At 46.8% G+C, this 23,541-nt stretch overlaps 1 protein-coding gene across 3 annotated transcripts in view; it reads right to left on the reverse strand.

Annotated features, from left to right (window-relative positions):
- The window catches only part of LOC126994829 (transcription factor AP-2-epsilon-like), a 183,602-nt gene extending 161,437 nt beyond the window's left edge, over positions 1-22,165 (reverse strand). Inside the window, exon 1 of one of the 3 annotated variants that reach the window (XM_050854103.1) lies at positions 21,082-22,165. In XM_050854103.1, the coding sequence (XP_050710060.1) occupies positions 21,082-21,330 (249 nt within the window). In that variant the 5' untranslated portion in view covers positions 21,331-22,165. The remainder of the gene's footprint in view (positions 1-21,081) is intronic. The other 2 variants (XM_050854108.1, XM_050854113.1) reach the window with 2 other exon arrangements.
- Positions 22,166-23,541: the final 1,376 nt, after the last annotated feature.

Here is a 23,541-nt window from a genome sequence, read left to right on the forward strand (position 1 = left end):
ATATTCGTTCTCATAGGAAAGCTGTGCAAGGTAATCTGACGGAATGGTATCCTGCCAAACGTGTGAAGAATGTTGAGGAATCATGGATATTTCCGTCATTTTGATTAACGTATGTAACCTAATGTAGGATGTTAAGGATTCAAGGCTATTCTCATCCGCGTGATAAACATATTTAAGTTAACGTATTATAAATGTATCCCACAACTTCCCATAAGAAGGCCAAGGCATCACGGCTGTTTCCTTCCCTGTAACAAACGTACGATAGATAACAAATGAGAAACGTGTATGAGCAGCTAATGAGATGCGTATTCTAACACTTCTTTCAAGGTGCGAATGGGAGGGTGGGGGTTGGGGGGGAAGGCTCGTGGCTATTTTCTTCGCTGCAATAAACGTGCGAATGGTAACAAATTGAGAATCGTGTTTGAGTAGCAAATGAGAAACGTATCCTAGCACTTCTCAAGGAGGGGGTGGGGTGGGGGTGGGGGGTTGGCTCGTGGCTATTTCTTCGCTGCAATAAACGCACGAATGGTAACAAATTGAGAAACGTGTGTGAGTATCTAATGAGAAGCGTATCCTAGGGGGGGGGGGGCGTCGTGGCTATTTTTTTCCCTGTAACAAACGCAGTAAAGGTAACAAATGAGAAACGTGTGTGAGTAGGCAATGAGAGACGAAAAAGAAGAACAAGAAGAACAAGAAGAACAAGAAGAGGAACAATTAGAACCTTACATTTAAAATACTAAAAAAAAAAAAACGGATAAAAAATAAATTAAAGAAAAACGCGGAAATGTTAGCACTTCTCAGGCGGGGCAGGAAGGGGTGGGCGGGTGAGGCCTCGTGGCTATCATCCTCCGTAAAACGCCGTGTTAGGGAAGGAGGGCAGGCGGGAGCACCGGAATCTGCCTCCTGTGCATACCTCAGCGTCACCCGTAATTGGTGAGGGAAAGGAGCCGCCGTTTATTTTTATCCCAGGGCGCGTCATGCAGAGGAGAGGCGGCGGGCGACCCTGACAGTGCCGCCGCCATGCACAAGGAAGGACATGGGGCGGGGCAGGAGGGGGTGGGGGGTGGTAGGGCAGCAACGGCGCCTCTAGGGTCTTAATGATCCCACGGGTGAGAGGGAAAGTAATCCAGGTGGAGTCTAGCCAAGGACTGTTACGAAGGTGTTATTAATGGGTGCTTGGTTGTTAGTCTTTTGTTGCTAGTGTTATTATTAGCGTGCTAGATTGATGTTGCTGTAGTAGTAGTAGTAATAGTAGTAGTAGAAGTAGTAGTAGTAGTAGTGGTAGTGAGAGTTGTTATTGTATTGTTTTTGTTCGCAATGATGTGGAGAGGAATGAGAAGAATGAGTTTCAGCTCTACATAATAAGTATAAACTAAGGCTATCAGCATGCTCTGTGTGTGTGTGTGTGTGTGTGTGTGTGTGTAAGCAAGCAGGCGTGTAAGTGCGTGTAAGTATGCCTCTGATCCACTCCTGCGAAGGGCCACTACAGAGACCCGTTCGGAGGCGCCGCCAGAACCGAGGAAAAGTGTGAAAACGCCCCGCGAAGTGACCACAAGATTTAAGGTTTGGGCGAAGGACTCTTGGCTCGGTTCACGACGTAAGGACCCTTGAGTGGAGAGAAGAAGGGCGCGGCGGAGAGGTGGAGGAGGAAGGGCAGGGCGTGGTGGAGACTTACGGAAGAGAAGAACAAGGGAAAAGGTGATGAAGTAAAGGGAAGAGGTAAAGTTAATGCAAAGATGGAAGAAATGAGGAGTGTGAACAATGGAGAGGAGGAGGACGAGGAGGAGGATAAGAAGAAAGAGGAGGAGGAGGAGGAGGAGGAGGAGGAGGAGGAGGAGATCAGTGAAGAGAATGTAAGGCAATACAAAGATTCAGGAAAGGGAAGAAAACTGCAGTTCGGGGAGGAGGAGGAGGAGGAGGAGGAAGAAGAGGAGGAGGAGGAGCAGGAGGAGGAGGAGGAGGAGGAGGAGGAAGAAAAGGAGGAGGAGAGGAGCCTTGTACAATGGATTCAAGGTCAAAAACAAGGATTAGGAATAGAATGTAGGAAGGGAGTAGGAAGGAATGGGAGCAACAGGAAGGAAGGAAGGAAGTAATGAAATCTGGGCAGAAGTAGGAAGGTGCAGGAGCAGGAGGGCCGGGGCGAGGGCGTAGTGGGCGGTGTGTCGTGGGGGTTCCCGGCGGTAGTAACAAACCAGTATCGAGGAGCCGTGAAGCCGCTCCGCCCAGACCCACATCAAGGTTGTTGGGGACGCTCCGACACCGCCCCGCGCAGGCTGACTTACGCCGAGGGATACTTACGCCGAGGCTGACTTACGCTTAGGATGACTTAGGCCGAGGCTGACTTACGTTGAGGGGGACTTACGCCGAGAATGACTTACGCTCAGGATGACTTACGCCGAGGCTGACGTACGCCGAGGAATACTTACGCCGAGGCTGACTTACGCTCAAGATGACTTACGCCGAGAATGACTTACGCTGAGAGGGACTTATGCAGAGGCTGACTTACGCCGAGAGTGACTTATGCAGACTATGGCGTACGCGATGGCTGTCTAACGATGAGGGTGACCTTTACAAGAGCTAATTTACGCTCAGGCTACCTCATGCCCTTAGTTGCCTTACGCAGAATGAACTTACGCAAAAATTAACTTAGGCAGAGGCTATCTTACGCTGTGCCTAACTTACAGGAAGCTTATTTACGCAGATAATTACTTACGCTCCAGCTGCCTCGAGTTAAGGAAGTCTTATGCTGAAATGAGGCAACGCAAAAGACTTAGAGGAGCTCATCCCTGCCGAGACTGACTAACGCCGGGGAGATTACGCTGAATTTGATTTCTGTCGGAGTAAATGTACGATAAGACTGAGGTACGCTGAAGGTTCCGGTGACGAGAGGGTAAGGAATGACAGGGAGGCGGCAGTGAGTGGATTACCCAGCCCGTATTTTTTAATGTCTCGCCGCTTCGGTACGCCTGTCTGAAATGCCTCTCGGGGGAAGTTTCCGGGGTTTTCATGGACTTTTTTGTGATCCTGGTGATAGATGTACCCGACTTCTGCACCTTGAACTGTTTTGTGATCCTGGTGATAGTTTTACCCGACTTCTGCACCATGAACTGTTTTGTGATCCTGGTGATAGTTTTACCCGACTTCTGCACCTTGAACTGTTTTGTGATCTTGGTGATAGTTTTAACCGACTTCTGCACCATGAACTGTTTTGTGATCCTGGTGATTGCTTTACACGACTTCTGCACCTTGAACTGTTTTGTGATCTTGGTGATAGTTTTACCCGACTTCTGCACCATGAACTGTTTTGTGTACCTGGTGATAGTTTGCACCATGAACTGTTTTGTGTTCTTGGTGATAGTTTTACCCGACTTCTGCACCATGAACTGTTTTGTGATCCTGGTGATAGTTTTACCCGACTTCTGCACCATGAACTGTTTTGTGATCCTGGTGATAGTTTTACCCGACTTCTGCACCATGAACTGTTTTGTGATCCTGGTGATAGTTTTACCCGACTTCTGCACCATGAACTGTTTTGTGATCTTGGTGATAGTTTTACCCGACTTCTGCACCATGAACTGTTTTGTGATCCTGGTGATAGTTTTACCCGACTTCTGCACCATGAACTGTTTTGTGTACCTGGTGATAGTTTTACCCGACTTCTGCACCATGAACTGTTTTGTGATCTTGGTGATAGTTTTAACCGACTTCTGCGCCATGAACTGTTTTGTGATCCTGGTGGTAGTTTTACACGACTTCTGCACCATGAACTGTTTTGTGATCCTGGTGATAGTTTTACCCGACTTCTGCACCTTGGACTGTTTTGTGATCTTGGTGATAGTTTTACCCGACTTCTGCACCTTGAACTGTTTTGTGATCCTGGTGATAGTTTTACCCGACTTCTGCACCATGAACGGGAAACTCATCCATGGAAACCCGGTTAATAAGCTCTGCTGTGGCCTTGGAAAATAGTCGTAATGGGAGGCCGAGAGGTTTAAAAATAAGGACCTAACACCCGTCATTCAACTCTCCTTCCTTCCTCCTCCTTTTATATTTTTTTTCACCTTTCATTCTTTTCAGCTCTTCTTTCCTCCTTTCATCATTATTTTATCTTTACTCACTTCATTAAAAGAGAAATAAAGGAAAAGTGAGAATGAATGTGGAAGAGAGAGAGAGAGAGAGAGAGAGAGAGAGAGAGAGAGAGAGAGAGAGAGAGAGAGAGAGAGAGAGAGAGAGAGAGAGAGAGAGAGAGAGAGAGAGAGAGAGAGAGAGAGAGAGAGAGAGAGAGAGAGAGAGAGAGAGAGAGAGGCGGGGAACAGACAGACAGGCAGAATAGGGCGAACACGTAACATGCATCATCCCCACCTCACCCCTCACACTCCTGCTGAAGAGGCTAACAAGCTCAGCTCACAACCGAGAGATCCAGGGTTAGATTCTGAAGTGAGGGTGGACGACCAGTCTCCTCACACCTGTGCCCCTGTCCCCCCAGCAGTGAATGGGCACCGGGTATCAGCTGAGGGTTGTTATCCATTCCCCGAAGTAGTGATCAGACACCTCGAAAAATTAGTTACGCAAAAATGAAAACCCAAAGCATTAACCGCGATATGTAATGTTGTAGTTTGTAGTTGAATTAAGAAAGATACAAGTAGATGATATACGCACACACTAACGTAACGATACAAAACAAGGCTTCTACTTACAGCTGTTGATCCATGCACACTGTAACCAGCCCCAGCAGTCAACAAACAAACAAACAAAGATAGCAACGGACAAAACAGACAAACGCACAAATCCGGAGGTGGCGAGGCGATGTGGAGTGTCCGCGGCAAGTTAATCACCTCAAGAGAGAGAGAGAGAGAGAGAGAGAGAGAGAGAGAGAGAGAGAGAGAGAGAGAGAGAGAGAGAGAGAGAGAGAGAGAGAGAGAGAGAGAGAGAGAGAGAGAGAGAACATGACAACAACAAAGAAAGAAGCATCCGCCTCCCACGACAAGGGAATTTCCTTCAACCACGTGTTACCCTTCCCTCCCTCCCTCACCCTCTCCCTCCCTTCCCTTCATGCTCTCTCCCTCCCTCTCCCTCTCCCCTTCCCTACCCTTCAGTCCCTTCTATCCCCTTTCTTTCCTATCTCCCTCTCCCTCTCTTCTTCCCTTCCTTCCCTCCCTCCCTCTCCCTCTTCCCTTCTCAGCCCTTCCTTCTCTATATCTCTCTCACTCGCTTCTTCCTTTCCCTTCAGTCCCCTTCATCACCTCTCTCCCTTCCCTTCCTCCCTTCCCTCTCTCCTTCCCTTCCCTTCAGCACCATTCATTCTCTCCTCCCTCCCTTCCCTTCCTTGCCTTATTCCATCTCCCTCTCTCCTTCCCTTGCCTTCATCACCTCTCTCCCTTCCCTTCCCTTCCTTCCCTATCTCCCTCTCCCTCTCTTCTTCCCTTCCATTCAACCCCCTTCTCTCTCTTCCCTCCCACACTCTCCCTCTCTTCCCTTCCATTCAACCCCTTCTCTCTCCCTTCCCATCCTTCCCTCCCACACTCTCCCTCCTTCCCTTCCCTTCAGCCCCCTTCCCGTCCTTCAATCCTTCCCTTACACCCCTTCCCGTCTCTCCTACCTCCAAACCACGTGCGTCGTCCATAAGGGTTTCCGTCCCATAACTTTTCTTGCCTCTCGTCGCCCTTTCCGTCTTCATCTCCTTTTTTGGTCATTATTTCCCTGTTTTTCTCCTCTTTTCTCTCCCTCTGTTTTTTTCTTTGATTCTCACGCGTCGTTTTCAGGTTATTTACTTTTCATTGTTATAACTCTTTTTTTACATATTTCTTTGGTGCGTTTTTTGTTCCTACGTGTTTTTCTTTGTTATTTGTTACACTTGATATATTGGTAAGGGAAGTTTATTAAAGTCACCTCAGCGCTCTTTTGCCTCCTCCTCTTTCCTCTTTTTTTCGTTCTTCACCATCACCGCCATGACCACCACAATTCCCTCCTCCTCCTCCTCTCCTCCTCCTCCTCCTCGTCTTCAAGTACAACAATTCTTCGAAACCTACAAAGTCTTCGTTGGGCAAATATAAAGTCCAATCGACTGGTGACTTCTTGTATGGAAGAAACTATAAAAGAGAAAAACGCGTGTTGACTCAATAGAAAATAAAAGCGTGAGGAATTGTACAAAGGAGAGGTACACAGGAAACGCGGGGATTTTATATATATATTTTTTACCTCTGTGTGTGTGTGTGTGTGTGTGTGTGTGTGTGTGTGTGTGTGTGTGTGTGTGTGTGTGTGTGTGTGTGTGTGTGTGTGTGTGTGTGTGTGTGTGTGGTTGAATAAATATTGAAAGTGTTCCTGCGTTACAGATGAAGGAGGGAAAGAGCGAGAAGGAGTAAGAGAGGAAGGGAAGGCGAGAGAGAGAGAGAGAGAGAGAGAGAGAGAGAGAGAGAGAGAGAGAGAGAGAGAGAGAGAGAGAGAGAGAGAGAGAGAGAGAGAGAGAGAGAGAGAGAGAAAGAGAGAGAAGGAAGGAGAAGAGAGGAGAGAGAGGAGGAAAGGGGAGGAAAGGAGGAAAGTCCATCCACTTTTGGGAAACAATGCGAGGAAAACAACGAAACGTGTGTGCTTGTTTGTTTGTGTTTGTACGTGCGTGTGTGTGTGTGTGTGTGTGTGTGTGTGTGTGTGTGTTTCTAGCAAGGTCATGCAGTGGGAAGAGTCAATCGTTATTTTTATATATGTTGAAGCAAAGCAATAACGAGAGAGAGAGAGAGAGAGAGAGAGAGAGAGAGAGAGAGAGAGAGAGAGAGAGAGAGAGAGAGAGAGAGAGAGAGAGAGAGAGAGAGAGAGAGAGAGAGAGAGAGAGAGAGAGAGAGGTGGGGGTTAACATTAAATCCCATGACTCGGCGCGCTGCATAACAGACATAATATGCAGCATCTGAGAACGACACAAACACAGCCACAAGATCCAAGGCCTCGCTTAGCTCGCCTCACCTGCCTCTTTTTACCTTTCTCCTCCTCTTTCCTCTCCTCCTCCTCCTAACCCTCTTGATCATTCTCCTCATTTTTTCTTCTATTCCTTGTTTTTCTTCACTTGCTTCTTTATCTCTTTCTTCTCCTACTCTTTCTTGCTTTTCTGATAATTCTCCCCTTCTCCTTCTTACCCTCTTGACCATTCTCCTCATTTTTTCTTCTCTTCCTCGTTTTTCTTCACTTTCATCTGTGCCGTGACTTGCTTCTTTATCTTTTTCTTCTTCTACTCTTTCTTGCATTTCTGATAATTCTCCTTCTTATGTTCTTTTCTTCTCGTCCTCTACATCTTCGTCAACTTCATTTCCCTTTCTCCTTCTCTTGATCATTCTCCTCATTCGTTTTCTTATTTTCCTCCTGTTTCTACACCTTGATTTCTTCGTTTTGTGTGTCATCTTCTATTCTTTCTCTTTCTCCTGATCTTTCTCCTTATATTCTTCCTATTCTTATCTTCCTCGTCTGTCTAAGCTTCTTCCATCTTTGCTCCGAGTCGCTCCTTTTTCCTGCTTTTTCTCTGATTAGTTTTTCTCACTCTCCTGACTGCTCTGTTTATATCCTCTCTCCTCTATTTCCTATTTCTATACCCTAAATCTCCTTTGTTACTTTCCTCTCCTCCTACTCATTCTTACCATCCTCAACATTCCTCTTCATATGTTCTTTTTTTCCTCTTCTTCCTCCACCTCTTCCTTGACTTCTACTTTTTCCTATTCTTCTCTTCCTTCTCGTTCTCACCTTCCTGATAATTCTCTTTCTCATATTATTTCCTCTTCTCTCTCTCTCTCTTCCACGTCATCCTTAACTTTTTTTTCCTTTCTTCTCCTCTTACTCATTTTCACTTACACGATCATCCTTCTTCTTCACCGGCGTTTCCTCCATGTCCCTCCTGAACTTCCTCCTCCTCCTCCTCTTCCTCCTCCTCCTCCCCCTCCTCTTAGTTTCTTTCTTCACCGCCTCTTCATCTTAGTCATCGTGCTCTTAAAGTGACGCAAAGATATTCTCACCACCATAAAAAATACTGATGGAACAACTTTTAACGTATTTTTATCATCCTCTGACGAAAAAAAAGGAATGATTTCACTCTAATGTATCCCGCAGTTCGTTGCCTAAGCGCGCGCGAAGATTTAAGTGAGAGGAAACGATTAGATGAGCGAATAATGACAGTGGGGAAGGATTTTTTTTTTTACAGCAGAGGATTCAGTTCAAGGGCATAAAAAAGGTAACATATGTGAAGGAAAAAAGCCCGCTACTCACTGCTCCTATAAAGAGTTAGAGGAGCGACCAAAAGTTAGGTCAATATCGGGAGGAGAGGTGTCCTGATACTGATTTACAGGTAGGTTTATGTTGTTACCGTGACCTTGGATTGAACAGGTGGGATGCCTCAAGGAATATTTCGACGCTGTTTTTCTGTGGATTCTGTAGTTATGATCCTGGATGCTGCTGTGGCCATTGCTGGGATAGATTGGATACTTGAAGGATATTTGGAAGCAGTTTGGTGAAGGACTCTGAATATAGGATTTCTTGTGTTTCCTGATGGTGTGAATAGCTAGGATGCCCGAAGGATGTTATGAAGAGGTTGAGTTCAGGATTTAGTGTATAGGATGTTCTTTCTTTTTAGTTTTATAGGATATTTGGAAGCAGTTTGGTGATGGACTCTGAATATAGGATTTCTTGTGTTTCCTGATGGTGTGAATAGCTAGGATGCCCGAAGGATGTTATGAAGAGGTTGAGTTCAGGATTTAGTGTATAGGATGTTCGTTCTTTTTAGTTTTATACGATCCCTCACGACTACTAGAAACTTTTTTTTTTTTTTTTTTACAACAAAGGAGACAGCTCAAGGGCACAAAAAAGGAAACAATAATAAAAAAAGCCCGCTACTCGCTGCTCCTAAAAAAAAAAAAAAAAAAAATCAAAAGAGGTGGCCGAAAGAGAGGTCAATTTCAGGAGGAGAGGTGTCCTGATACCTGATTACCTAAGGACGCATAAGGACACTAAAAGATGGTCTGACATAATATTTTTTACATGGGATGATAGAAGGATATTTAAGGATTTCTAAGGACTCGGTGTAACGGGCTTAGTGTCCTACGGCTGTTTGCTCAATGTGTTGGATCCCTAAAGTTTTCGTGTAGGACATCTAATCCCCCATGTCGTGGTCACCAGAGGGTAGGGGAAGGATGGGGTTTCTCCCGCCTCACACAGATCTGCATCACGTGGTCACCTCCCTCCTTCTATCCTTCCCAAATCTTTCTCCTCCCTTTCCTTTATCCTTCCATGTATTGTCCTTCACTTCGCTTCTGATTTCCCTACCTAGCTTTCTTCCCTACACCTCATTCCTTATGCTAATGTTCTTCCTCATATATTTTTCCTCACATTTTTCTCTTCCCTCTATCCATCCCTGTCTTGTCCTTCCCAAATATTTCTCCTCCCTTTCCTTTATCCTTCCTTTAACCTTCGCTTATGATTTCCCTACCTATAGCTTTCTTCCCTACACTTCATTCCTTATTCTAATGTTCTTCCTCATTTATTTTTCCCCATGCAATTTTTCTCTTCCCTTCCCTTTATCCATCCCTGTCTTTTTCTCCTTTATGATTTCCTTGCCTAGTTCATTTCCCTCCCCCTCATTCATTCCTCTCTTTTTCTTCCATATATCCTTTTCCTACCTTTCTTCCTTCCCTTTCCTTTATCCAGTGTTATTGTCCTCCTCTATCCCAGTAATTCTTTCCCTCTCTTTCTCCCTTACCTCTATGCATTTCCTCCTCTTATTCTTGTTTCCATTTCCTTGGCTTATCCATCTTCCATTCCATCTCCATGTGTCAACTCTTTCTTTGTCTTTCCCCGGTTTAAGTTATATATCGTAAGTTTCTTTATTCCCATGAGTTCGAAACGGGTTCTCATTTATTTTATTTCCTCTTTTTCCATCACACTTCTATTCCGCTTTCTCTCTTCTGCCTGCCTCCCTCCCACGGATATTTAAAACCTCCTCCATTACAGAATAAGGAGGACAAACCTAACGACAGTAAAACAAGAAAAAAAACAAAGAAAAAAACAATTCACGTGACAATCCATTAACCGGAACAAGACCAGGTGGAGAAGGGAGGGAGAGAGAGAGAGGAAGGGACTGCATACATAGAGAGACAGGTGAGGGAGACACAGGTAAGGTTATGAGGGAGGGAAGGTGGAGGGTGATTAGGGAAGGTAAGGGCGATGTAATGAGTCGGGAGAGGGATGTATAAGGCTCGGTGGAGAGGGTGTAAGTAGGGGAAGGAATATAAAGAGGTAAGGGAGGCAGGGGTGAAGGGAAGAAAGGAGAGGGTTGAAGGTATTAGAAAAGATATTAGGAAGGGAGGAATGGAATGGAGTAATGGCGATAGTGGGAGGGAAGTGAGGCAAAAGGAAAGGGTTGAAGGAGGAAGGGAGATTTTATGAGTAGGGAAAGGTGGAGATGTAGATAGGAGTAATGAATTGGGGAAAGACGGGAATGAAGAGGGTAGAGAGGAGAGGAGAGAGGGAGGTAAGGAGGGATGGGAAGAGGTAACGGAGATGCAAATTGGAGACGGAGGAAGAGGTGGAGGAAAGCGAGGAGGTGAGGAAGGCAAGGGATAATGGGAGGGTGTAAAAGAGAGATGCAGATGTGGAGAGGCTGGAAGAAGGGAAGGTAGGACTCAGGTATTTGAGGAGGGGATTGTAAATGGTTAATGGCGATATGTAGATATGAAGATGCTGGAAGACGGGGAGATGGGAGTGACGTATGGGAGGAGAGATAAGTGTGAGGGGTAATTGAAGATATGTTAATGTGGAGATGAAGGCGAAGGAGAAGTTGCATGGGATTAATAGGGTAGATAGTGAATTGTGAACGATAAATTGAGATGCAAGTATGATGGTGAAGAAATGATTGAAGGTGTGGGAAAGAGGAAAGGGGTGAATAGCATATATGATAAGGTGTTAATGCGGAGACTAAAGAGAATTGGAAGATTGTAATTGGAGGAAGGGAGAGGAAAAAGAGACAACACGATAAATTTATTGAAGAAAAGGCAGAAAAAGAAGTGTTGGAGAGAGGAAAGAGTTGAACACCATATATGAAAAGGTGTTATTGCGAAGACTAAAGAGAACTTGAAGATTGTAATTGGAGAAAGGGAGAGGAAAAAGAGACTGAACACGATAACTTTAGTGAAGAAAAGGCAGAAAAAAAGTGTAGGAGAGAGGAAAGGGTTGAACAGCATATATGAAAAGGTGTTAATACAAAGAGTAAAGAGAACTTGAAGAGAGTAATGGGAAGAAGAGAGAGGAATAAATGAATGAACACGATAGATTTAGTGAAGAAACGAAATAAATAAAATAAATAATACAAAAAGAATAATAAAAAAGAAGAAAATACGGGAAGATATAAATGAATAATAAGAAAAGAATAAAAAAGAAGAAAATAAAAAAGAGAGAAAAGGAAGAAGGTTGAAAAGTGTACAATATGAAAAGTTATCAATACGAAGATGAAGGTAAACTTGAAGGTAAGAAAGGAAGGAATGGAGAAAGAGTGATAAAAGGGAAGAAAAGATGATACGAAAGGCAGAAAGAGTTAAAGGGAAGGAGGATGATAAGGTAAATGGCATAAGTAAAGGGAAGGAGGGTGATTAAAGGGAACACTGACGAATACCTTAGGGCTTAATTAAGGTAAAGGGGTGAGGTAAGGAGGGAGGGGGGGGTCTGCTAATGGAAGTACTGCTCTGGTGAGGGGTGAGGGTAATGGTTGGTGGGCAGAGGATGAGAGGAAGAAAAGTTAAGTTCATTACCGATGCTGTGTAATGACCCGTGTGTGTGTGTGTGTGTGTGCGTGTGTGTGTGTGTGTGTATGTGTGTGTGTGTGTGTGTGTGTGTGTGTGTGTGTGTGTGTAGGAGACCAGTATACTCTGCTTTACAAGAACAAATCGTCTGGGAAGGGAAAAAAATGGCTTAAAAAGAGATGAAAAGGAAAAGGAAAAAGAAGTAAAAGAAAGTTGAAAAAATGATGATGGATGATAATGATGATGCACAAAAGAGAGAGAGAGAGAGAGAGAGAGAGAGAGAGAGAGAGAGAGAGAGAGAGAGAGAGAGAGAGAGAGAGAGAGAGAGAGAGAGAGAGAGAGAGAGAGAGAGAGAGAGAGAGAGAGAGAGAGAGAGAGAGAGAGAGAGAGAGGTTATGGGGGAAATAGAACCACTTGAACGTTTCTTTCATAATTATAAGTGAACCTTTTTTGGGGTTACGAGGAAGAAAAGGTGGACAGTAAGTGGCGGGAGGAAGGGCGGAGGAGGAAAGGGAGAGAGGGAGAGAGAGATAAAGGGAGGGAGAGAGGAGGAAGAGGGTGCCTGAGTGGAGGTGGTCAAATTCTGCGATAAGATGAGATAGTTTCCGACGCCTTTTAAGAGAGAGAGAGAGAGAGAGAGAGAGAGAGAGAGAGAGAGAGAGAGAGAGAGAGAGAGAGAGAGAGAGAGAGAGAGAGAGAGAGAGAGGAGAGAGGAGAGAGGGAGAGAGAGATCCTACCTCAACCGAGCTTGCCTAAAAAAAAAACCATATAAACGAGTTACATCTCAAAGGAATCACGAACATCTTTGGCCGATTTTCTTTGTCTTGAACTCTGGCTTTATACATTTGGAAAGCCTTTAGCGTGCCTTCCAAGCCTGCCCGCGGCCCGCCTGCCTTCACCCCACAGCCCCCCTCACCCCCACCCCGCGCTGCACCACCCCTAACCCTCCCCCCTCTCCGCTGCATCAGAAAACAGTAAAATGCTGACCCCGGGGCACGCTGGGAGGTCACGAGACTCGGTTATAGGTCACTTGGCGCCACTATAGGTCTGCCTGCTGACACACACACACACACACACACACACACGTACGCATGCACTAACAGAGGTACACACACGCTTTAGCCAAGTTTCACTCTTACTCTGCGAGGCTTGAAGGCAGCATGAGGCCGAGGGTGAGGCCGTTCTGTCCCCCCTGGCCGCGAGGAATGCCTTGTCACGTTATGATGGGCTCGTTCAGCCTCGTTTGTCTCTTGCCTTCTTCGCGTTGTCCAGAAAACCCTCAGCGAGATTTTGTTCCCAAGGCCTAAAAATGCTTGCGGTCCCATCAGCGGCGCCATTCACACCCCAGAGAAATTGCCGATTAATTCATTCACGTGCAGTAAAAGCCATTTCGCGTCACCACCCAAACGATATATCTCGTACCTCCCAAGGCTCTTTAATTACACACAAAAAAAGGCAGGGAAGGCTGGAGAGAGAAAAGTAGCGAGGTGTACCAAAGCCTCTGCCCTGAAACGCCTAAACAGGGGGGAAGCGAGGCTCGTAATCTTGAAAGAATCCACCGAGTTGGCTTCCAGCGCCTTGGGTACATCTGCCGTGCTGTCTGCGGCGGTCAATGGCGGGTGTTGGCGGTGAGAGCCCAGCTGCCCCCGAGCCCGCAGGCACCCGCCAACCTTTGACTGCCTTCATCCTGCCCCTCCCGCCGCGCCCGGACGTGTCTGGAGGCGGCTATGCAGGAGGTAACGGAGGAGGCAATAGGAACACGGCGGCGGGGACAACGGAGGCAGTGAAGAGAAGACAAGGAGGCGTGTGTAAGGCGACAATGGGAGAGGCTCAGAGGCAGGAGGTGTTTGGACGATGACAACAGCGAACAAGTTAACGGAGGCGCCAATAAGAGAACATGGGATGGGACAGGAGGGGCGTCGGGCACGGCAAAAAAAGATGGGTGTGAGGATGACAGCAGGGAAGAACGTAACGGAGGAGCCAATAGAAGAACATCGGATGGGACAAGAGAGGAACCACAGAAGGAGAGAAAAAAAGAGGAAGATAGAGCCTCGTATGATTTGACGTCGTGTACACTCTCAGACGGGAAGAGAAAAACGCCAATGCCTGGAAAAGAAAGAACCGGGGAAGGAGAAGAAAAGAACGTCATTTTGGAAACAACAATGATGGCGCGAGTGAAGACAAACAGCTTAGTGAAGAGAGAAAATCGAGTCTTGCAGAAAAAGAGGAACAGCCAACCAGCCAGCCAGTCACCCAGCCAGCGAGTCAGCCATCCGGTTAAGACAGTGGTGGTGGTGGTGGTGTCGGTGGATAGGAAAACTAGTACCATGGGAGTCAAATGACGGGGTTGAGGAGGAGTGACGCAACGGTTGAGTTTTGAAGGTGATGATGGATGAGAGAGAGAGAGAGAGAGAGAGAGAGAGAGAGAGAGAGAGAGAGAGAGAGAGAGAGAGAGAGAGAGAGAGAGAGAGAGAGAGAGAGAGAGAGAGAGAGAGAGAGAGAGGCACAAATACATAAAAAATCTGTATATTCAAATGAGATGAAAATGAACTCCAAGATGAACAGGAGAATAAAAAATAGAACAAATGAAAGACAAGTGACAATCAACCTACCGTTACAGAAGGAAGAAGAAGAAGAAGAAGAAGAAGAATGCGAATGAAGAGGAGGAAGAGGAGAGCTAACCAAAAACCAGCAACCAAAAAAAAAAAAAAAAAAAAAAAAGTAAAATCAATGAGCAACAAGAACGAAACAAGTGCTGAACGAAAAACAAAGACAAGCAAACACTGACCGAAGAAAACGTGAAAAGCAGCAAAACCACGATAACGAAGCAAGGAAGAAGAGCAGCGAAAGGAAGGGAGGTAATGAGGGACTATGACGAAAGTAGCGACGACTCACGGGCCCGCGGGAGGAAGAGAGGAAGGGAGGAATAGTTGATAAATAGGTTGACGAAGAGTAATGACCGGTGAAGGAAGGCGGAATGGAAAGCCAGAAGGAAATTGAGGGAAGGGAAAAAAATCATGAAGGAAAAAATGAAAAGCTTGTACGAGAGAGAGAGAGAGAGAGAGAGAGAGAGAGAGAGAGAGAGAGAGAGAGAGAGAGAGAGAGAGAGAGAGAGAGAGAGAGAGAGAGAGAGAGAGAGAGACCTGGTAAACGCACAGCAAACCAGGCAAACCAGGAAATTCCATCGCACACCAACACTGCTCATTACACACACACACACACACACACACACACACACACAGTCATAGTCATCATTTCGCCACTTCCTCTTTTCTTAGTAAACCCTCCAGTCAAACTATTTACAGGAAAGAAGAAAAAAAAACGCGAAAGAGATAATAAGGCAACAGTTAGACAAAAAAGAATCTCAGACAAATCAACATCGAGAAAAAAAACACATCTAGTCTTCATACGTTTTTTTTTCCATCCTTTCCCACTTAATTTTTTTTCTTCCTTGGTGTCTTCGATAATAGAAAAGCCTCACAATGGATTATTCAAGGGACTCGTTATTGAAAAGCCTCTGAGTGCAAATTATTTCTCCTGCTGTTTAATTCTCTGAAGCAGCAAGAAGGAAAATCATGGCCGGAATGCGTTGGTAATGGACAAGACCCGAATGAAAGGAACGAGAGAGAGAGAGAGAGAGAGAGAGAGAGAGAGAGAGAGAGAGAGAGAGAGAGAGAGAGAGAGAGAGAGAGAGAGAGAGAGAGAGAGAGAGAGAGAGACTAATGGAAGATAAAGCAAAGAATTGAATGTGAGGCAAATGCAGAAGATAGCTCGAGGACAATGGGCGAATGTTAGCGATAGAAGATAACGATGAGCAAGGTGATGAAAAAAAAGAAAGAAAGATCCCCGCTGATAAAGAAGAGTATAATTGCAAGCGAAAATAATAAGTGATTGGGAAAAGTATCAGATTTACAGTTAATTATATACACAAAGCTTGAAAAAAAGCAAATTATACACTAGCTTCCTTTCAACATATTCTTTGGCTAGAAGTGTTGTAAGAGAAAGTATTGTAAAAAAGGAGTTCAGATAAAAGGTCGATAAAATCATTGCTTAGAAATTTAGTGAACATGTTAAGATGAAGTTGATTTTGGAGATGAAGAATATGATTATAAGATAGAATGATTTACGAGTTAATTATATGGTACGATTTTATACTTCCAAGTCACTGAGGAAAAAAAAGGAGTGATTTCAGGATTTAGCAATGAAGTATGTTGTACAGATTTTAGTTACTAGTGCTTGAGAAAATAAAAGAATAACATGATGATTTTTAAGTAATTATATCGTACAGTTTTTATTTGTAACGGACGTAACGACTTGACGGAAAGATTATAGTAGTGGTTCAGTTTGAGAAGAACTGAGATTATATAGTGGTTCAGTTTGAGAATAAAGTATTATAGTAGTGGTTCAGTTTGAGAAGAGAAAGATTAGAGTAGTGGTTCAGTTTGAGAAGAGAAAGATTATAGTAGTGGTTCAGTTTGAGAAGAGAAAGATTAGAGTAGTGGTTCAGTTTGAGAAGAGAAAGATTAGTGTAGTGGTTCAGTATGAGAAGAGAAAGATTATAGTAGTGGTTCAGTTTGAGAAGAGAAAGATTAGTGTAGTGGTTCAGTTTGAGAAGAGAAAGATTAGAGTAGTGGTTCAGTTTGAGAAGAGAAAGATTAGTGTATTGGTTTAGTTTGAGAAGAAAAAAGATTAGTGGAGTGGTTCAGTATGAGAAGGGAAAAGATTAGTGTAGGTGGTTTAGTATGAGAAGAGAAAGATTAGAGTAGTGGTTCAGTATGAGAAGGGAAAGATTAGTGTATTGGTTCAGTATGAGAAGAGAAAAGATTAGAGTAGTGGTTCAGTATGAGAAGAAAAAGATTAACGTAGTGGTTCAGTATGAGAAGAGAAAGATTAGTGGAGTGGTTCAGTATGAGAAGAGAAAGATTAACGTAGTGGTTCAGTATGAGAAGAGAAAGATTAGTGGAGTGGTTCAGTATGAGAAGAGAAAGATTAGAGTAGTGGTTCAGTATGAGAAGAAAAAGATTAACGTAGTGGTTCAGTATGAGAAGAAAAAGATTAACGTAGTGGTTCAGTATGAGAAGAGAAAGATTAGTGGAGTGGTTCAGTATGAGAAGAGAAAGATTAGAGTAGTGGTTCAGTATGAGAAGAGAAAGATTAGAGTAGTGGTTCAGTTTGAGAAGAGAAAGATTTGAGTAGTGGTTCAGTATGAGAAGAGAAAGATTAGTGTAGTGGTTCAGTATGAGAAGAGAAAGATTAGTGTAGTGGTTCAGTTTGAGAAGAGAAAGATTAGAGTAGTGGTTCAGTTTGAGAAGAGAAAGATTAGAGTAGTGGTTCAGTTTGAGAAGAGAAAGATTAGAGTAGTGGTTCAGTTTGAGAAGAGAAAGATTAGTGGAGTAGTTCAGTCTGAGAAGAAAAAGATTAACGTAGTGGTTCAGTTTGGAAAGAAAAAAGATAAGAGAAGTGATTGAGTCAGAGTGAGGCAGTGAGTAGGCTCGGGGAGGGAACAGTGGAGGGAGATAGCAGGGGTGATAAGCGAGGCGATAACATCAGGTGTGGAGACAAGGCCCGGACAGGTGTGTGTGGGGGTATTGGTGTGGCGTACCGAGGCGAGACAGGTGTGTGCGTCCAGTACGGGGAATATTAATTGGTTATTCCGGGCAGGTTCGGAAAGACGGGGCAGGTGTGGAAGGGGGGAGGGTCAGTTGTACTCTCTCTCTCTCTCTCTCTCTCTCTCTCTCTCTCACACACACACACACACACACACACACACACACACACACACACACACACACACCTCGGGGGGCGGCGAGTAGTGAAAGTATACAGAGTGGTTAGCAAGGGAAGCCAGAAAGCACATTTCGTAAGGGAAGTGAAATGATTCTTGCGGTGTAGTGGTGACCAGCGGGAGGAGGAGAAGGAAGAGGAGGAGGGGGAGGAAGAAGAAGAAAAGGAGGAGGAGGAGGAGTCAGGAGGAGTCAGGAGGAGAAGGAATGAGAATAAAAAGAAAAACGAGGAAAATAATAATAAGAGAAAAAGGAATAAACTTGGCAACACACACTTACCGAAGATGATCACGAGAAAGAATAAAAGAAAAAGTGGAAAGAAAAATAAAGTAAAAAAAAAAAGTCACAAAAACTGATAGATGGGAAAAAAGATAAAAGTGAGTGTCGGTAAATATTTGACTTTGTTTCGTCTTTTCTCTTTTTGTTATTTTTTTTTCATTACTCTTACTTACAAAAAAAGGAAGACTATTTTTGGCTTGACTTAACGGATGAAAGAAAACGAACTAAAAGAAACTGAAAGCAAACAGCGCCAGAAATAGAAAGTAAAAAAAAAAAAAAAAAAAAACGCGAGAAGGAAGAGTAAGAGAGGAAGAACAAAAATCAAGGAAAACACACACACACACACACACACACACACACACACACACACACACACACACACACACACACACACACACACACACACACACACACACACACACACACACACACACACACACACACTACCATTATAATTACACAAACACACACACTGAGTTGTCTTTATTCGTTTTCTCACACATTTCATCAGATCACCACGTCGGTCAGTGAACCTAGAGGAGGAGGAGGAGGAAGAGGAGGAGGAGGAAGAGGAGGAGGAATAAAAGGGAAGGAAGGGCCTGTACCTTAAACATGTCTTCTTTGTGTGTTGTTCAATTTGACCCGTAATATTAACTCCTGTGTGCGTGTGTGTGTGTGTGTGTGTGTGTGTGTGTGTGTGTGTGTGTGTGTGTGTGTGTGTGTGTGTGTGTGTGTGTACGGCACGTAGAGGTGAGGCGTGACTCGCATGTTTGCCTAAAATACAAACAAAAAAATAAATGTTTACAATCGCATACCAAAAAAAAAAAAAATAACTAATTTCTCGTAATGTTTATCTTCAAATACATTCGTTACTTTTGCTTCTTTTTTTTATAATCTTAAAAGGAGTATGTCTAAGAGGGAGAGGGAGAGGGAGAGAGAATTACCTATCATCTTCTCCTTTCATAAGCCTCCATTTACACGTGAAACAACAGGTAAAAGATTAATCAGCATTTTTCCATTATCTTCTCCGCTTTGTCTCATCACTACTATTCTTCTGCCCATGTTTTATGAGGGAAGATATGAGCTTGGAAAACATATACTTGAAAAATGTGTGCAAGGAAGAGGTAGACAACGTTGAACTAGAGAAGGAAAGGAGAAGGAAATGATCAGGAGGTAGGAATGGAAGGAGGAGGAAGGAAAAATACTGAATAGGAAGAAGGAGAAGCAGATGTTGGACAAGCAAAGTGACTCAAAACGAATCCAACTAACATAGAAAGAAGGAATGGTAATGGACGCACGAAGGAGGAGAAGGAGGAGGAGGAGGGAGGAGGAATGAAGTAGGAGAAGCGGAGGAGGATTTGGAGTGGTAGCAGAAAAACGAGAAAATGAAGGAAGCAAACAAAAAAAAAAAAGAAGAGAAAAAACTGAAAGATGAAGGAATACATTTGAAGAAACCCAAAGGAGTAAACGATGAGAAAAAGGAGGAAGCGAGAAGGAGGAGGAGGAGGAGGAGGCCCCATCTTCTCCTAAGGGTCAAGCCGTCGTCCCACAAAGCACAATCGAGTCACCTCTTGCGTCATTCATTCGCATCGAGAGTGAATGACAGCATGAAAGCTTTTCGGAGGATTTTGCACAAGCTTTATCTTTCCTCTTGACTCCCACTCGGCCTGTGCGTCCCCTCGGCATAAGGGTGAGGCTCCTGTGCGGGGAGAAATGGAAGCCACTCGTCTCTTTGTGTGGCGGTGCTGCCTGCCTTACTGTACTGGACACCGCCTCTTGTGTGTCCGCGAAGGCCCTTGACACACACACACGACACCTTCCTCTAGAACAATGGCACATCAGAGCCACACGTTTTCGCTGCTGACGGAGGGTTCGGGGCGTTCTATGCGTCCTGTTGCTGTCTGTTCGTTTCACTGTCTTTTCGTCTGTCTTCATCCGTGAGGCCTATTCATCCTCCTTCCCGCTCCTCATCCTCCCGCCCAGCGCCCACTTCCCGGTTTGTCAGAGTATAAGTTTGGTGCGTGGAGTGGTAAATGTCTTTTCTTCTTGTGGATCTTTTTCTTGTTTATTTTCTTGTCTCCTGTGTCCTGATCGGCTAGTGTGTGTGTGTGTGTGTGTGTGTGTGTGTGTGTGTGTGTGTGTGTGTGTGTGTGTGTGTGTGTGTGTGTGTGTATACTGGTCATTTTCTGCTTGTGTGAGCACGTGAGTGTCAACTTATGTGAGTGGATGTGTGACCGTGGCTGTCTGTCTGCCTGGGTGGAGGGTCGTGTTCTCCTGGAGTGGTGAGTGTCTACTTGTGTGGAGTGGCGGCGGCCCTCCACTTCCCTTTCCACCCTTGGGTCCACATGCCAGAAGTCAAACACACGCCACGGTGGAGGAGGAGGAAGAGCCGGGGCAGGAGTGGTCTTGGTCAAATCGTGAACATGTATGTTGACTCGGCGTGGCTGTGCTCGGCGAAGGCAGCGGACCTTACTCCTTCAGGCGCCCAGCTGATACCTCCTCCTTCCTCTCCTCCTCCTCCTCCTCTTCCTCCTCTACGCTCGGGCATTCGCTTATCTAAACACTCTCCGTGACCTCCACTTCCCCTACCACGTGTGAGAGGTCGGATTCAATCATGCAAAACTACGTCAACAGCCACGGCAACGGGAAACCTGTGTGTGCGAGGCTCGGTGGACGCTCTTAGTAGTCTCCTATTTCCCTCTCGCTCTCCCCCCCGAGGGTATAGCGGTCCGGCGTCACTTAGGGAGGTAATCCAGCGGGCACGAGACGGCGCTTCAGGCCATTCCCGAAAACCACCGTGGACACAAAGACTTGCCTCGGGGTGACCCGTCTACGCGCACCCCACGGCCACCAGCTGATCCCGCCCCCACACGCCGCCGCCCGCCCTGGGAACGCTTCACAGCATCTAAATATAGGTGTGTGAGAAGGGACGAGAGCGCCTTAAGGCCAGGAATAGAATGGGAGGCGAGATATCCCAACACGGGGCGGCCAGGAAAGGGAAGGTGTCGCATGCGTGTGCTGCCCCGGAGCATCGTCTGGCGGGGCGGGGCGCGTGGCGGGTTTGTTTTGAGTCCTGTTTATTTACACAAGCGGGAGTTTATCGGTTATCTGTGTGCGCCTGCCCTGCCCCTACCATGTGCCTCGCCTGTAACTGCGTACGTCCCTCACTCGAGGCTAAACACGTGGCCTCAGCACACGACGCGAGGCGCCGTGCAGGAGGGGCAGCTTTGGCCGCACGATTCACTGTGCTGACTTACCTCGTCATCTCCGTCGTCAGCCACGTCGTCCACAACATCGTCAACGACGTCGTCGCACACGTCGTCCTGCATTATCTGGCCATCGATGACGGAGAAGACCTGTGTGTTGTTGGTCGTGGTGGTGGTGAGGGAGAGAGGCGTCGTCACGTGGTTTTTGCGTAGGGAGAGCACGACTCCTTCAGTGTCATCAGGAGACTTGCGTTTGAGGGCCTCCGAGGGGCTGCCGACGTTCAGTGGGGACATGGCCATGATGCTACGAACTGCCAGCTGATAGCGCCAAGGGAACACAGATTACGGCTCGGCTGGGGCGGCTGTGCTGGTACTGTTGGCGGTGCTCGAGTCACAGCATCACCACTCGCTCAGCAGGACGCGGAGCCAAGCATTGTCCGGGCAGGAATCACAGTTTATCTTCACACACTGATCACCTCGTTGCTTTGTCCTTAACCTTGAAGGTCTCGCACGTTGTCCCTCCACACTTATCGTCGTTTGTTTTCCTCCAGTCCACGTCGGCACTGTCAGAGCCGCACACCAGCACGCCGTCCTCAACACAGCACCAAAGAAGCACCACAACACCCTCAGGAAGCACCAGCAGCAAGAAAAGAGTCAGAAGACGAGGAGCAAGGACAGAGGGTGGCGTCTGGGTAGCCTGAGGGAATGCGACTGCCAGCCCCAGGAGTCTTATGCTTGAGTGACGCCAAGAGAGGAGGAGGAGGAGAAGGAGGAGGAGGAGGAGGAAGGGGTGGGGAAGCAGGTAGACCAGGGGGGAACTGCTCACCTGCCATTATCTACCTGAAGGGACGAGATACCCGCATGCCCACCCCATCTCCATATTCAGCCCGACCACCTGCCTCCCGGCCACGCGACTCTGCTCCTTATGTCCCCCGTGCGTAAGGCGCGGCTCGGGACGGGACGGAGGCGAATCATTGTAAGAAAATACGAAGCGAGTGGACATTAGTGCGGGTCTCCCCGGCCCACCTGTAGTCAGGCCTCGTCTGCCGCATGTCACCAGATCCCGCCGTCCCTCCTGGGCTCGATCTCGCCCTTCCAGCGGGGTTAGAGGACGTCTTCGCCGATGTACCGTCGCGCAGCATCAATATAAATATGTCCAGTCTTCATCAAGTAGACTCCGAGACGCAGGGAGCCACGGCTTTGCTGGCAAAAAATGATCAGGGGAACTTTTAGTTTTGAGGATATATAATGCATTGTGAGACTGCCCAGTGATTGCCAAAGTTGCCTCTGTATTGTCTCCCAGGCCCCGTGTCCTGGCCAGCTTGGGGCAGGATAGAGGGCGTGTGGCAGAGCCATCAGCTGTGGGACGGTTGGTAGGGCAGCGGGCAGCTGGCGACAGCTGGCAGTCCGCTGCACCCCCATCTCCCGCCGCAGCTCCGCCCGTCGCGTTTCTTCTATCTCATTGTAATTCTGACCAACGTCTAGACTGACCTGGGCGGTAAGCTTTTTAGTCTGCGCTCTTTTCGCCTCCCTCTTTCTCTCTCCCTCTCCTGCCTCACTCCCTGATGTATGTTTAATTTCTCGGAGGCGGATGAGGCGGAGGGAGAGAGCGAGGCGCGAGAAGAGCGTGGCGAGCCGCGACGAACGTCCAGGCCGGGCCCGGGCGTCCCCTGTCCCGGGCCGTGCTCGCCTCGCTCACCGCTGAGGGGCAGGTGTAGTAAACAACCGCTGTCACTCTTATTACCTCGCCCGCCGCCCCGCCGCTCCCCCCACTGTCTGTTTCCCCCCTTGCCCGCCCCCGCGCACGGGCAGAAGCCTCAACGCCCTGCGGGAAAGAAGTTCTCCCTCCAATTTTTGATCAGATGTCCTGAGGCGAAGGCAGGGCTTGAGTAAACTTGGCAACGCTGTCCACCGCCTGGGGCGAGACGTGGCAACAGTGGCGCGCGGTTTGCCCGATGGCGGGTTTTACCTTGAAGGTGTGCTGGACATCCCAGAATGCTTCGCGAGGTTTTTCATGTCTTCGTTCCAAGGAGAAAGGAAAGCAGCCGGGAGGGCGGCGGGGTGAGAACGGCGGGCCGCTGAGGCTGCGGCCGGGGCGGCGGCGGCGGGAGGATGCCTACTTATCCGCCGTTGAAGTCTCCGGGCGGCGAGTGTCTGGCGGGGCCGCGGCGGGAGCGAAGGGCAGCGCGGCGGCCAGTCATTGTGGGAGCCGTGCCCCTGGTCGTAAACACGGCTGGAAGGTACCACAGGGCTTTTGTGGCTGGGCCTTGAAGGTAAATGGATGGCAGGTACCGAAGGACGGGCGGAGAGGATGACGGAGATACAGAGGGAATAATAAGAAAAAGCGTTAATTAATGGCCGGGGAGTACAGGTGAGATATTTACACCTGGATGGGGTTAGGCGGGGAAACAGCCTCGCCGCCGCTCCCGCCTAACGACAAGGCGGAGGAGATTTTCCTCGTAGGTGCCGATAAAAACCCCGAGCCCCGCTAAGACTAGAGGAGCCCCGGTC

Source organism: Eriocheir sinensis, chromosome 7 (genome assembly GCF_024679095.1).
Source record: "Eriocheir sinensis breed Jianghai 21 chromosome 7, ASM2467909v1, whole genome shotgun sequence".
NCBI classification, from domain to species: Eukaryota; Metazoa; Arthropoda; class Malacostraca; order Decapoda; family Varunidae; genus Eriocheir; species Eriocheir sinensis.